The sequence below is a fragment of the Vanessa cardui genome, chromosome 2 (genome assembly GCF_905220365.1).
Source record: "Vanessa cardui chromosome 2, ilVanCard2.1, whole genome shotgun sequence".
NCBI classification, from domain to species: domain Eukaryota; kingdom Metazoa; phylum Arthropoda; class Insecta; order Lepidoptera; family Nymphalidae; genus Vanessa; species Vanessa cardui.
Genome location: NC_061124.1, coordinates 9,155,497 through 9,171,733, shown reverse-complemented (window position 1 = coordinate 9,171,733; position 16,237 = coordinate 9,155,497). Strand labels below are relative to the sequence as shown.

The 16,237-nt window shown below is 33.1% G+C and overlaps 1 protein-coding gene and 1 non-coding gene across 2 annotated transcripts; both read right to left on the bottom strand.

Annotated features, from left to right (window-relative positions):
- Nucleotides 1-112: 112 nt before the first annotated feature.
- Nucleotides 113-185, bottom strand: Trnaa-agc. The gene has a single exon. It is a non-coding gene; the product is annotated as a tRNA-Ala (tRNA).
- A 3,258-nt stretch (nucleotides 186-3,443) lies between these two features.
- LOC124538271 (methylcrotonoyl-CoA carboxylase subunit alpha, mitochondrial) lies at nucleotides 3,444-15,346 on the bottom strand. Its single transcript, XM_047115278.1, has 14 exons — nucleotides 15,120-15,346; nucleotides 14,843-15,047; nucleotides 14,550-14,767; nucleotides 13,818-13,965; nucleotides 13,093-13,230; nucleotides 12,543-12,638; nucleotides 10,887-11,070; nucleotides 9,816-10,006; nucleotides 8,846-8,977; nucleotides 7,772-7,942; nucleotides 7,124-7,247; nucleotides 6,488-6,681; nucleotides 5,533-5,667; nucleotides 3,444-3,686 (listed from the first exon to the last, which is right to left on the bottom strand). Exons 1-14 carry the CDS (start codon nucleotides 15,149-15,151, stop codon nucleotides 3,528-3,530), a joined length of 2,127 nt encoding a protein of 708 aa, XP_046971234.1. The 5' UTR covers nucleotides 15,152-15,346; the 3' UTR covers nucleotides 3,444-3,527.
- Nucleotides 15,347-16,237: the final 891 nt, after the last annotated feature.

Below are 16,237 nucleotides of genomic sequence, written 5' to 3'. Positions count from 1 at the left end.
AATGTCATACAGTACTTGACTTTGATGACTTTGAAAATAAAATAAAATCGGTCTACTTTTTAGTAATAAAACGAAAAAAGATGTGATGTTAAAATTATTTAATCAAAAAGATTGGAGGCGCCGGGTATCGATCCCGGTACCTCTCGCATGCTAAGCGAGCGCTCTACCATCTGAGCTACGCCCCCTGACAGACGCCTAACGAAATTTACGTTCTTTTACTCAGAACGACCTTGTTCCTATAACGGAATTTATTTACCAGCAACTTTCACATACCATGTGATACCTTGTCAAGGTTCTATCTATTACTTATCTTATCCTAATGTTTATCGGCACTCAACATTAGATATTTTGTGGTAGCGAGGGAACAAATGCCCTAAATACATACTTACCTATAAATAGCGAAGTCTGTAATGATAAATAGTATCCTGGCTGACTTTTAGACATTTGTAATTAAGAGAACTTCATTTCGCAATGAAAAGGCAGGCGGGTTCGGCAGGTATTAGGAATATCTTTGCAAAATTTTGGATTTTTTCGATGGCATAATATTTATATAGTGTTATAGTGGTCTAATCTAAAACACCAATGTAATCCACATTGGTGTTTTACATTAGATCTTCAGGTTGCGATGGCTGCTTTTTTTTAAATTTTCGGTCGCTAAATTTTTGCGCTTATTGTTTGTGTACTTAATTTTAAGAACTTATCTCTTCGTTATATATTTATTAAATCGGATATATTATTAATTATTGAGTGGTTATCGTGGTAACAAATATTTTATTATTAAATAAATATCCTACTCGATGTGTAATGGCATATCGAGTTCATAATCATATTCAGCATCGCCTAAGCTCTCTCCACCACCAACAACCAACCAACAGCCAGAAGTTTTGTTAGCCATCCTCTCTGGATTAAGACAGGGCAGCTAATGCTTATTCTTGGAATGCCAATGCGGTGTCCTTTTTTGACGCACTTTTAAACATCGTATAGTTTTTGAAGTCAATTAGGATAGCAAAGCAATAATAATTAAAGCATTCTGTAATATGCACACTCTTTCCATTTGTAAAGTCTCGTTTAAAACAAAAAAAAATGGAACAAATGGAAAATATTTTATGGCTTCGTAGGCATAAATGAACACAGCACTTTCTAAATCGAACATCTTTTTGTCTGTTTTGTTTTGTTTAGCCAATTCTCTAGGTAAGTTTTATATAATAATAATATATTGTAGGTACTAATCTTCTTATCTAACGGTAAGAAGCGTTAGAAAGATAGCTGTCTCCCTCTTGCAAATATGGCGATGAACAAAGAAGCAAGGGCTTACTGTCGACCATTAAGCTGCAGCAAAGATATCGAACGCGAGATAACGTTCTTATAATTAATATCTACCGACATATTTAACCAGTTATATTATTTGTATAATCAAATAAATAATAAGTTATTCTGTGCGGTTTTAATATGAATAGTCAATATCTCACAAAACAAAATTTAAAAAGACATGAGCCTTTTACATTTCACTTTTTATTTGTCAATTATTAAAAATAATTGACATTAGATTACTCAATAGTATATGTCTTGAAAGGGATTAAATTCGGTGCTGTACAGCCCCTGGTCTTAGCCTCGGGTATATTTATACTTTATTCCTAACATATTATAAAGAAAGGCATTCAAATCTGCTTTTACATTACTGTCGTTTCGCTTCGCTTCGCGAGATTATTCGGCTTCTACTAAATACTTAGTGATAATAATATAAGCCTTTGAAAATACACCGATTTTTTTTCTATCTGCGATTATTTTTTAACTCTTCCTGCATTTATTACCTAAGTATCTATTGTGGGTTATTTTTTTAATATGTTCTTGGTAAATTTGTTTGCAACCTGCATAAAAACAAAGTAATTCTTAGACTACCTTTTGCCCCGTCAGTTTCGACGATGGTTTGGTTGGGAAATATTAAGAGCCATCCACGGGTCGGGAAATTAAAGACGTTATTCCGTTCTTTTGTTGACAAGTTCTCAACATGATGCGAGAAGTTATTTAATTAGTAAGTGTAACTTGTGTATGATTAAAACTGATTATTACTTCAAAGTCCAGTATCACCTCTGACATAGCCGGTTGGACTGTCAAATATTATAGATTCATAAAACTATAGTCTCCTACGTGACATTGGCGAAATAATCTGTGCCCTGTCGGCACAACTAAAAGCCATTAAACCAAGAATTGAATTGAACTATAGTCTATTCAAAGCACAAGAAGACGAAATCCAAACAAATAACATTTAACAACAAATTGATACGATGTCATTGGTCGAGAGCTTGAGTAATCTATGACATTCATTACTGACTATTGGGTCGCCCGCGAAGCTTCGCGGTTATTCAAAAGCTTTTTAGGTATTTCAAAACTTATGACAGGTTTCGTTTTGATATCATTTCATTGTAAACTGCAAGTCACTCGTGATGAAACCTTATTTAAATGAGTTCTTAATGTCAAATATCATTCGTTCACTCAGAATAGGACTTTGCCGATAGCAAATTAATTTTGTTCACGTCTTTTTTTTCTTGAACAACCGTAGTACCAATCTTTTCGGACAGTAACTTGACACTTACTTAGCAATCAAAAATCCTCTATAACTTTTTGCACATCTACGGAACACATTCAAATAAGACCATAACAGATTTTTATGTGCAGATATCTTCCAGTAGTAACTGGAACAAAAATGGCATTCAGTATATTAATCAAAAACTAAAATGTGTAGTGTACTGCACTGTAATATTACACTAATTGCTATTAACTAATTAACTACATGAAGTACGTAAATCAACTAATGAAAGACAATTATATTTTATCATAGACAATTTTCTACTTTTCCATTCCTAAAACTGCCATGTGTACATTGCCATAAATATCGATCTATGTGGGTTATAACGATCTCAATTAGATCTAAATGTGATTCAATTTATTACCTCTCTTAATTACCCAAAACCTAGTCTCGAGATATACAAAGATATATAGAAAAACCTTTCGAATAAATTCTCAAAACACTTGGTAAATATCCCATTAACGAGCTGTAATCACCTAGAACAAAGGAATACTGCTAAACCTCAAGATTATGATTATGATTTTTATTTGTGTCGCTTTTTCTGCAAAACATCACCTTATCTGTAGTTATTAGTAGATAATATAAAGGGTAAATATATTTTCTGATGCTAATAAGGGCAAAATTAATTTACAATAACATATTCAAACTGCATTCAATAAAAAAAAAACCTTTTATTACCATATATTCATTGTGTATAAAATTTAAATATAAAAACATAACCAAAACAATTATTTATTTGAATGTAAATACTTATTTACAACAACAGATAAAAAATATTTTAAGTTTTATAAAAATGTATAAAAATTACTGAAAATAACATTCACAAATTGGAAATGCTTTTCTTGTTAGAAACGACGATTGAAGTGTACTTGACAATTGGATGAAATAGCGGCGTTTCTATTATTTTATATTTGTATAATTGTTTTTATGAACTTAAACATTAGTTTTCTCCTTGTAGTAGTACCACTTGGGCGCCCTTCCCCACCGCGTCTCCTTGCTGCAAGCTGACAATGTCGGCTACAACGCCATCTCTCGGCGATCGCACCACGTACTCCATCTTCATAGCGATCACCACGAACAATGGCTGCCCCTTTACCACCTTTAAACATTTGACACAGAGGTTATCGTCTTCTTAAAGTAAAGTAAAGTAACAGCCTGTACATTTCCCACTGCTGAGATAAGGCTCTTCCATTAAGGAGAGGGTTTGGAACATATTCCACCACGCTGTTCCAATGCGGGTTGGTGGAATGCACATGTGGCAGAATTTCGACGAAATTAGATACATGCAAGTTTCCTCACGATGTTTTCCTTCACCGCCGAGCACGAGATGATGATAAACACAAATTAAGCACATATATATAGTGGTGCTTGCCTGGGTTTGAACCCGCAATCATCGGTTAAGATGCACGCGTTCTAACCACTGGGCCATCTCAGCTCATCTTCGTCTTCTTACATTGAAGAATATTTTTTTATGTTTTTAAAATACAATTAATTTCTTAATTGATATTACTGGCTTATTTTTTAATCGACTGAAAGGAATGTAATGCTTAAAGGGTTTCTGTATATTGTATATACAGTTTCTTTATTCCACTATAAGTTTACAAAGCTTACACAGATTTTAAAGTAATTTGATGTTACACTTCTTTTAGCGCGTTATGAAATACTAATAAGTGTGATGTTTATGATGTGCGTGAACAGGTGAAATGAAAATATAACACATAAACATACAGTTTTATTTAAAACACATTATTATCGACGACCTCCGTGGTCGAGTGGTGTGTACACCGGTTTTCATGGGTACGCCACTCCGAGGTCCCGTGTTCGATTCCCGTCCGAGTCAATGTAGATTATCATTAGTTTTCTATGTTGCCTTGGGTCTGGGTGTTTGTGGTACCGTCGTTACTTCTGATTTTCCATAACACAAGTGCTTAAGCTACTTACATTGGGGTCAGAGTAATGTATGTGATGTTGTCTCATATTATTATATTATCTTTAAAAGAAAACTTAAAACTCGGAGAACTCAATGCATAAAAGAGAAAAATCCTTTTCGTTACTCTAATATTTAACTCATACGTCACTAATAATGTGTACGTTGCATTTAAATTCTTACGCTCACAATACAATGTAGAAGAATAGTTGTATGGCGGATGAAAAGTTATACGTCGATTCCTTTCTGTCATCATTTGATATTGGATAAATAAATACCTGTTATATATAACTTCCACGCAGGATATATTAATTTAAATAATTGTATAAACTAACATCACTTTGTATTTTTTAAACGTTGAAAAAGAGTAACTACTGTCTTTCTTGTCGGTTCTTCTTGGTAGAATCTACTTTCCGAACCGGTGGTAGCTTCACTTAATTTTTAATTGACGATTCAAAAGTGCTTGTAAAAGCCCACTTGAATAAAGTTTATTTTGATTTTGATTTTTTTTGGAAAGGAGACAAAGTATTATGTAACTTGTAGCGTATTTAGGTTCTATGCGTGTATTGAAACGTTAATAATTTATCCATGGTATGATTTTGACGTATGACGTACTTCCCTTCTCGTGTGAAATCGAATTTAATTAGTGTAACGGACTATTATCCTTCTCCTATAACATCACCCATCCCCTGGTGTGATCTTCGAGTGTGTGAAGACCAAAGAAGCGCTCCCAAGAAGAAGAGAATGTCTTCAAAACCACCCAGAACTTGAGGTAACAACTCCCCTTCCTAATCAACTAAAATACACTTATCTCTCGCGCGTACTATACAACCGTTGAATAGGGTTAACGTGTAAGATCAGGTGGAGTGACGATATACGCAAGGCGGCAGGCAGGAGCTGGATGCGAGTAGCCGGAGAAAGACCACAGTGGCGTGCACTGGGAGAGGCCTATGTCCAGCAGTGGACAAAAATAGGCTGATGATGATGATGATGTAAGATACACTATAGAAACTCGTACCTTGTCGCCTTTGTTAACCAACACCCTCTCGAGGACCCCGGGAGTCGGAGAGCAAGCGCTGTCAGCTGAAGCCGTCGCGTCAGCTGCCAGAGCCTGGTACTTCGGTCTTGGTAGAGTCACTACTGTTTGACCGTTCTGTAAGAAAAGGATTAAATATATACATATATATATATATATTTATGATATAGTTTGGCGGACGAGCATATGGGCCACCTGATAGGTGGTCACCATCACTCATAGACAAGGACGCTGTAAGAAATATAACTATTCCTTACAACGTCAATGTACCACCAAGCTTGGAACTAAGATGTCATGTCCCTTGTGCCTGTAGTTACACTGGCTCACTCACACTTCAAACCGGAACACAACAATACTGAGTACTGTTATTTGGCGGTAGAATAACTGATGAGTGGGTGGTACCTACCAGACGGGCTTGCACAAAGCCCTACCACCAAGTGTAATAATTAGTAATTAGATTTTAACATACATACTCTTTAATGTTCTTTGAAATTTTATTTAAAAAACAACCTGAGTATATAAACAAATCATATATGAGTCAGAGTTTGTTTTGGCACTGACTGGTCGTCAAATAAAGATATTATGCTGAGATAATTTTTAAAAAATGAGAGATTTTTAAGATTTCTGGGGAAAAATACTGAGAGATTCTGCGAGGCTGAAATATAAATACTTGATATTTTTAAGCGAAAAATTAAAAAAATAAAACAAAAACAATCGCTTCGAAAGGGAAAAATTACAAACACAAAACACTGGAATTCTAAATATAAAATTTTAAAATTAATCACTTTAGCGTAATTAAAAACACAAATTAGTCACACAAAAAAGTTACATTATGATTTACGAGTAACTCTTTATCTTTAATTAGGGTCGTTTATACAGCTTTTTGCGAGGAAAACGAATACAAATACATATAAAAACATTTGTTATTATATATTACCTCATCGTAAACATGTACTTCGCTCTCGTGGGTCAACAGACCGACGTTACTCGTTTTGTCGCCGATTTTTGCGATCAATCTGAGACCTTGTTCTGTTGTCTGTACGCGCGCCTCAGCCGGTATGAATTCTCCGTCGTTTACTTTCACTAGATATGTGTTGGGAGCGCTTTCATACTTAACCGTTACATTTATGTCTGAAACGAAACAAATATTTGTTCAATAAGTTAGTCAAATAAGTCAATACTTGGTGAGATTCTAGACACAGGGTAAGTGAACATTATTTTCATTATTAACCCTACTATTACAATAGTCCTAGTAATTTCTAAAACAACTTATGATATTACATATTTAAAAAAAATATTCTTTTATAATATTATTTGTGCAATGAACGTAAACCTGACACTTTTCAAAATATAAAACGATTTTCCGTTTTTCCCTTTTTTCAAAAACATAAGGCTTATACTTAAAAGTTTATTTAATTGCTAAAAGTAAACAACATAGGATATAGATTATAACAAAACGTAAGGAGCAACGTCATGAGCATGGCACCACTTAACATTATAGCCCATTTGCCAATATATCTACCGATTCCTCTTTTTTTCAAAGCAACACAAATACTTGTAGAATAAAACTTACCATTCTCATCAAACTTCAAATTGACCGTCTTTTGTAGGTTGTAATTCGGTCTCCACGCATTCGGAGTTACTGAGATTCCTTTCCATGAGTCATTTGAAGATACATCGCTCTGAGATTTTATTAACTAAAAAAAAAGTACATGCATGTCAAAATATATAGTATAAAAACAAAACTGGAAATTGCAAATTGGAGTTACGGATGTAACACATTGCTTTAAACCATTAAAATGAGTTACTATATATCATAATATAAAAAGATAGGAAGATAACGTCGTAGATGGGAAGTCGAAACAAAAAAAATAGCAGATTGTACATGAAGAAGAAAGATCGAGATCGTAGTTTGTGATAAGCCTTGAAGGACCTTCCTGATAAGCACGACGATTATGGCAAAACTCGTGCCCAATATTAAAATTTAAGAAAGAATTAACTATATAAAACCTTGACTTTATAAAACTCTAAAAAAAAAACTGTTGCAAAAGATTAACTACTGAATGTCTTGTCGGTTCTTCTCGGTAGAATCTACATTTCGAACCGGGTGCGAACCTCTCTTAATAAAGCTATTAAATGACGATTCATTATTACTTTTAAAAGTTTAATTTGATTTTCATTATTATGTACGATTGTTAAATGAAGGCTTTTTTATATTTACGTGTCCCAGGGCGGCTTGTATGGCGCGCTCGTCGCTGAGCTGTGCGTCTGCGGGCGGGAAAAGCTCGGCGTCGTGCTGCGGTATGAAGGCGGTGTGCACGTCGCCCGCCACGAACGCGCTCGCACCGCTAAGCCGCAACAGGAAATTCACGTTCGTCTCCAAGCCCGCTACCTACACACAACAACAACAACAACAACAACAACAACAACAACAACAGCCTGTAAACTTCCCACTGCTGGCCTAAGGCCTCCTCTCCCTTTGAGATGGTTGGTGGAATACATATATGGCAGAATTTATATGAAATGTGACACATGCTGGTTTCCTCACGATCTCTTTATTCACCGCAAGGCGAGATTAATTGTGAACACAAATTAAGCACATGAATATTCAGTGGTGCTTGCCTTTTTTTTTTTCTCGCTGGAAAAACGCATTACGCGCTTCCCCCACGTGATGGAAAGTGGGGGGGGTGTAACTCCCCGGAACCCTGAACGCCGAGTACGCCCTCTCCGTCTTTCGGCGGACGCCACGGGATCGCTTACGCATGCACTGGTGAAACCCAGGCAAGCACCACTGAATATTCAACCCGCAATCATCGGTTAAGATGCACGCGTTCTAACCACTGGGCCATCTCGCTTCCACCTACATAACCATACATATATAATAATGAGAGGAATACACCTTCTACATAAACATTCGTGAAAAAGTTCACTTTCATTAAAAATAACACAAACAAGAGGAATATTATATAGGTAAGTTTGTGTGATTTCTTTTAATCAAAAGCCATATATGGGTTGATCAGTTAAATGATTTTTAAATATAGATTTATACAGTTAGATATCTATAATCTATGGAGTTTACTTGAACTGCACCTGAATATTATCGATCTTCGAAATAAAAATATTTAATAAAAGTAATAAAATTACGACCATATTATGATTTCTAATTACTATTACTATAAATAATAAAATAAAAAAAATTGATAAGTTAAATTTTCTTATACAAATTCTTTGTACTATATTTCAGGAAACACTTGATAAGTATTATAAAGGAAATATTTTTATTATTTCAACTCACTTGATATTCGGAAAGCTTCCGTCTGGTTTTAAGGAGCGCTTCATTGCGGTCTCTGCCCCACACGACCAGTTTGGCAATCATAGGGTCGTAGTGAACAGACACTTCTTGTCCCTCTCTGACTCCAGTTTCGACCTAAAACAGTATCCATTTCTATAATAAAATTCCACAGACATTTTTAACTTTGCCGTCTCGTAAATTCAAATCGTTTATAAAAAAATACATTGGTGAAAAAGGCGTATTATTCGATATAAGATTTTGTAGATGATAAAAAAGCGTGGAATTAATACCTGTTGACTTCCAGGCAGGATATAATAATTTAATAATTGTATTAACTTAAAAATTAACTAACATGACTGTATTTTTTGAAATGTTGAAAAAGAGTAATTACTGAGTTTCTTGCCGGTTCTTCTCGGTAGAATCTACTTTCCGAACCGGTGGTAGCTTCACTTAATTGTTAAATGACGATTCAAAAGTGCTTGTAAAAGCCCACTTGAATAAAGTATACTTTGATTTTGATTTTGAATACGTATTTATATCATCCTTATACCTACCGTGTAAGTGACTTGGTTGTGACAGTATTTCTAAGAAATTTTGGAAGTTTATAGTTTTATCATATATATAAAAAAAGTCTTCGAAGTTATTTTAAAATTGGAATATAAGTTGGTATTATTAAAAAGCAGAGCCAAGTTTTTTCAATCAAGCAACAAATAAGAATAAAATTTACTATATTATTTTGTATTTTCATCGTAAATAGGTAAGGTTAAATTGACTTAAGAATTAAAATATAATAACAAGATTTGACGCAAACATACGTATAATTTAAAATAAACTTATAAAATACAAGACAGGAAGGGCAAAGGAACATAGTTTAACTGTTATTCTTCTAGGAAATGTGTTAGAATGAAAAATGATCAAACACTAATGTTTTTTTTATGTATCTGTACTTAAAATCAATGTAATGCGCACTTACTCGCACGTTTTCTTCTGGTGTAGGTTGGGTAAGCCTGTGCAGAGTTCCAGCTCGAGGCAGGAATCCTGCCCGTGGTTCCTCCGCGTATATCCTGCACTCTACAGCGTGACCACGACGGACTATGTCTTCTTGAGTCACTGGTAGAGGTTCACCGGCTGCTATGCGCAATTGCCATTCTACTAAGTCTGTACCTAAAAGTTTATATGAAAAAATGTAACAATATTCAAAGTAATAACGAAAAAAAATATAAACTATGTATTTCGATTGGCTGGTGACTCTATTGTTTTGATAGTCAGATCTGGTTGGTAATAGGTTATTAGATTAATTACAATCAGCGTGTAAAAGTCCGCTCGTGCTAACATGTCTTAGTGTGATCCAAACGACTACAGTACAGACAGCAAAAAAAATACGAATTTTATAATATTTGTTACGATTCTTTGATTTAAAAATATACCAAACGTGATTATACAATACGTAATTTTAATTTTTTTTCTTTTGGCTATTGAATAAACTACAAGAGAATGTCATAATGTGAAATTTTCAAGTTGAATTTAAACTATTAAAATCAAGGTATCTTCTTTCATATACATAAATAAATATGAATGTTTGTCTATGCATCGACAACAGCTCTCCTAAGCAGTCGATGTAATATTTCATAACAATAATAGTATGGGTATAAGTTTCGGGTTTATAAAAACATGATTATTTCTTGGAACTAAATATTCGTGTATTATATCTAATTACTTTATTGTTTCATTTGCTGTGGAAACGCTTGGCCCTTGGAGTAGTGGTGCAAAAAGCTTCATCAAAAGTATAACACCTCGCCTCATTGCCTCCACTGGTGACAGGAGGGCTGGTTCGTTTTTTGCCCAGAGGATCGGAATTGCGATTCAACGGGGAAGTGTTGCTAGCATTCTTGCTACTATTCCACGCGGTCAAGATTTATACAGTAACTAGTATTAGTTCATATTTGAATATATATATATTTAAGCATTTAATGTTGTTAATTCTTATGTTAATAAATTTCTTGGATGATTGTCGTTTTTCTAGATCTCCTGCTCGTTTAGGTACCTGTTATCATTTCCGTAATTGGGTGTTCCACTTGCAATCTCGTATTCATCTCCATGAAATGAAAGTCATGCGTCACCCGGTGGAGAATGAATTCGACGGTGCCGGCGCCGACGTAACCGACCGCTTTCGCGGCGCGCACGGCGGCCTCGCCGAGGGCTTTGCGAGTCTCTTCGGAAATACCGGGCTGGGAAATTGTATTATAATTCAATTTTATATTTTGTAACTTTCTGATGTATAATTTTATTTCGTACATCAAAATGATTTTATATCGCAGATAATAAATAGAGTAGCAGACTGTAAATGTTCTTACTACTGAGAATAATACAACATGTGCCTTAAAAAAATAAAAATACAGACGAATTGATAACCTCCTCCTTTTTGAAGTCGATTGATATAATAATTATTAACGAGTAAGTACTGACTTTGTTGTCAGTTATTTTCGGTAAAATCTAAACTCGAAAATGGCTCCTGATTTTTAATACGTTACATCGTCAAGCAATATGATCAGTACTGTTTTTACCATAGGGAACACGGTGCCGGTTAAAAGAGCTCAACGTCAGAGGGCCCTGTAGTCAACGTCTTTCACACTCATGTTGACTGCTATGTATATTTTCTAAATTTCCATATTTGTAAGAAATAACTACCATATTAACCTAAAGGCTACTGACGATAGTCGATATTAAAACTTTAATTGATGAATGATAATTTGAAACTGTAATTACAGGTTTTTCTATAAGAAAATTATTTGTACGCGGGAGTAAATATCTGCCAAAAAGGCTCCAAATTCGTGGCTGCCCAAGGGCACAGCGTAGCTTGAGACGGCTCTGCATATTTATTATTTTCTTTGTGTATATATAGTTACACTGACTAGAACATTATATAAACACAACAAACTTTACTGAAGTTATCATTCCATCACGGTGAGATATGTTTACTACAAATAGTTTACAGGCTTTAAAACTATCTAAGCATAGTTTACAAAACATCAATGTTAACTCTCACTTAGTATGTTGTTTACGAGAATATAACGTCACGCGGTCTGCGTAACTGCGGTATTCTGACGCAAATCATAAGTTTACAAAACAACGCTAATTTATTTTTCCGTTTTATAGAGTTCCAACTGATTTTGATATTTGAAAGACAGCTGTATTGTGTTTTCGTTTCTATTTTATTGCTGATTTTATTCTTATTATCATAATCACATTATTATTATAATGACGTTATGACGTCACAAATATTATTGAACCTTGGTGAGTTATGGTCACGTGATATTTTGTACGAATTTATTAATTCGTCAGACTATACAATTTAAAAATAGCTGCTGATTTTTAATGTAATTTATAATTTAATTGAAAAGAGAAAAATTATAACAATCTAATTTTCGTCTTTAGATTGTATGAAGAGATCTTCAAATTGTAATATGTTTCATTTATTTCTATTATACTTCTCAGTAATTATTATTATATACAATAGGTAAGTGGCCTACCTGACAGTAGGGGGTTACCACTGACATTGGTGCCGTCAGAAATATTAACCATTCCGAACATCTGTAATAATCCGACTACCATAGGAATGTCCTATTTTTAAGATGTTATGTCTTTTGTGCGTGGAGTTACACTTACTATCTTAATTTGAGAATAAAAATTGGCGACATACCGCTGGTGCTTCTTCGATAATTTTCTGATGCCGTCTCTGTACTGAACAATCTCTTTCGAATAAATGAACCGCATTGCCGTGCATATCTGCAAATACCTGTAAGTTTCAAATTTAATTTAATTTCATTCAATTTTCAAATTTTCACCATTCCACGCGGTCAAGATTTATACAGTAACTAGTTTTAGTTCATATTTGTTTATATTTAAGCATTTTATCTTATTAAATTTCATATAGTATACTAAAAAAAAAATTTAAAGTATTTTTAACACCCATGTGTCTTATTCCTCTGATAAATTCATTCATGTTACATTAATACTTTAATTTGTTTTAATTTTTATCATAGACTAAACTTTTATATGACATCTATATATGATATGATAAAAGATAAATAAAAACACTCTGAACTTGTTATTTACAGATTAAAAAGCTCTAGAGAGCCCTATTAAAAAGTTTTTTTTTTCATACTGCATATTTTAATAACTTAATAAATTATAGATGTTGCATACATTTGATTATTTTATAATAGATGTTATGTGTGTGTATGACTTACCTGTACTTCTACATGTCTGGGATCAGTGATATACTGTTCCAAAAGCATATTGTCGTCGCCGAAAGATTTAAGAGACTCTCTCTTCGCAGACTCCAGTTGTGGTAAGAAATCAGATTCAGTCATAGCAATCCTCATACCCTGTAAATATATTTTAAAAATTTTATTTATTTATGATAGTTTTTATCTATTTCTTTTTTTAGGTTGTCGGTTTCTGGATTAAATCTCATGTGTATAAAGAGTAAACAATTAATTTAGTCTATTGTTTTTCAAATTGCTTACTGTATAACAGTCACTGTCTGAAATAATCTACCTCAATAAACAGATTATCTAATGCAATGTTGATTATTCCAATCATACAGGAGACTATATCTACTAATAAATTGTTACTTTACAGCAACTGAATTGAAAAGTAATTGGTATCATAATCATTATAAAATAGTAGAATTAGCCCACTGTATAATTTCAAGTTGCCCAAGCAAACATAATAGACAATATATTTTTCCCCAGTTTAAGACCAAGTAGCACATACATTGGTGCTAAAATTGTACACAAATTTCATTTTATTACACTGATAAATCAAAATTATAGGGTTATTTATTAGGAAGATTAATTTTATTACTTACAATAAGATTTATATCAAATCATATAAATCTTATGCATATGTATTTACAATAAATGTATATGTAAGACATAGACTATAATTGATTCATAAAAAAACTTGTTACCTTTCCTCCACCTCCACGAACAGCTTTAATCATTAATGGGAAGCCAATTTTTTTAGCTTCGGCTTGTAATCTTTCAATGCTTTGGTCTTCTCCGTGGTACCCTTTCACTATGGGCACGCCTGCGCTAGACATGATTGCTTTTGATGTGCTACAATTTAAAAAATACTTGTTACAAATACAGCATATTTTTTATTATTTTTTTAATTTTATAAATCTTTATATATATGTTAACATAAATGGCCTATTTACATTACATGCGTAACCTTTTTTTATTTCTAATTATGTGCGGGAAAACATCTTGTATTATTATTTAAACGCAAATGAATAACATTTTTAAATCAATTATAATAACAAACTATGAGTTTATTAAATATATAATCATAATATAAATGTATAAATATTTCTCTCCTACTCTCGTTTGGTACTTAATTGCAATAATTTTTTATATATTAAAATAATAGGCAGAATGGAAAATGGAAGACCTGATGGTAAGTGGTAGCCATTGCACATAAACATATTTTGACAATCCACCAATCTTAGGATGTAAGATCTTATGGACATGTGCTTATAATTAATTACATTTGTTCACTCACCCATCAAACCAGAGCAGGAGAGAGGCATTACTTTTTAGTAGAATATATGATGAGGGGGTACTACCAAACCTGGATGACTTTTACAAATACCTACAGTACATTTTCTATTTATAATATTTGAACCAACATTGTGATATACCTTTTAATACCCATGTCTCTTATTGCTGATGTTGGGGGACCAATAAAGATGACATTTTCATTTGCACACTTTTCACAAAACTCAACGTTTTCTGACAGAAACCCATATCCAGGGTGAATGGCTTGACTATTAGACTTTTTGGCTACTTCTAAAATCTTCGCTGCATTTAGGTAACTCTGAGAGGATGGTGCCGGTCCAATATGATAAGCTTCATCAGCCTGAAATTTTCTTTTAAATATAGAACACACTTTTTATGAAGTCAATTATAAAACATGTAAGTAATAAAACTGTACCATTTCCACATGCATTGCATGTTTATCAGCGTCTGAGTAAACGGCTACTGTTCTTATGCCTAATTTCTTAGCAGTTCTCATAACCCTACATGCTATTTCGCCTCTATTGGCTATTAATACTTTATCTATATGCCTCCATTGTATGTCTGATTTGAGCTGCTTCGCGTGGTTAAACCTTACGCTATATGGAAGATTTAGAGTTGAGCTGTAGAAAAATTATTAAAGATATAATGATTTACTAAATTAATGGAAATAATAATAATAATATATAACTTACCAAATCCTATTTAATTTATTTAAATATGACATTTTGTCTAATTAGCAATTAAAACGAGCAAAATTAACGTTATCGTTACGTGGGAAGGAAGATAAGAGATTTTTGTTGCCGAGCCTCTTCACCGATGTAATGCAGTGAATTATTTCGATAAAACTGTACATCTACATGTGTATGTATATAGTCTGTGCGTACAATTACTATGTTATCGTCATACATGGTAATTATCGTATTCCTTATCTTATAATTAATTCAAGAATAACATTTGGTAATGATAATGAACGAATTGTTCAATAATCGTTGTTTGTTTGTATGAAACTCAAATTTAAGTCAAGTGTCAATGTCATGTATTGTGATTTGTGTGACATTTTACATGAAAAGGCGAAAGTATTGCAATATACAGCCTCGTCATTCATTTTTTTTATTAAATCAAATGTCAAATGACCATTTCTTCAATGTAACGTTGGATAAAATAGGTTCGCAATGGTTCTCGCAATCATATTGCTTCCTGGTATCTATATGTCTATTCATACGTTTCTTTTTGTACTATTAACCCCTATTAATAATCTATCATGTTACATATGCTAGTTCTATCTATAGAACGCGTGAAAAGAAGAAAAAGACTGATATACCTTTAAAATATATAACTATAATAGATAACTATTGACTCTAGTTTATTTATATAATATAAATCCAACCCGTCAGGTCTCGCAGGTATAGTATTGCAGATATGCCTATTTAAGATTATATAATTTATTGTAATCCTTTTTTAAGTAGTTCTTGATGGTCTCGGAATAAGTGCTGGTTATTAAGGTCTTCTTAATTTATGTAGTTCAGTATAGTACGATGTGTGAATATGATGATGTCTCGATTTAATTTAGCTAGTGATTGAATAATAGACATTATCGGCTGCAATAAAAGTAAAGACAATATGTTTACTTCAATATGCACATTTTAAAAATCCCCTTGCATAACATAAATGATTAAAGTGATCTTGTTCTATTTTTTAGAAGCAATTATTACAAAATGATATATTTTACGTTTTCCGAAAAAAGAAGAACTAGGTAATTAAATGTTCAGAAATAATAAAATACGTCAATGTCAACTTTCATAAACTATGG

Coding starts and splice junctions, on each gene's coding strand:
- LOC124538271 (XM_047115278.1), bottom strand. CDS start 15,151: ATGTCATATTTAAATAAATTAAATAGGATTTG. Junction 13,231..13,817: donor TTCGTGGAGGTGGAGGAAAG/GTAACAAGTTTT, acceptor ATATATTTACAG/GGTATGAGGATTGCTATGAC. Junction 5,668..6,487: donor AAGTACATGTTTACGATGAG/GTAATATATAAT, acceptor CTTTTCTTACAG/AACGGTCAAACAGTAGTGAC.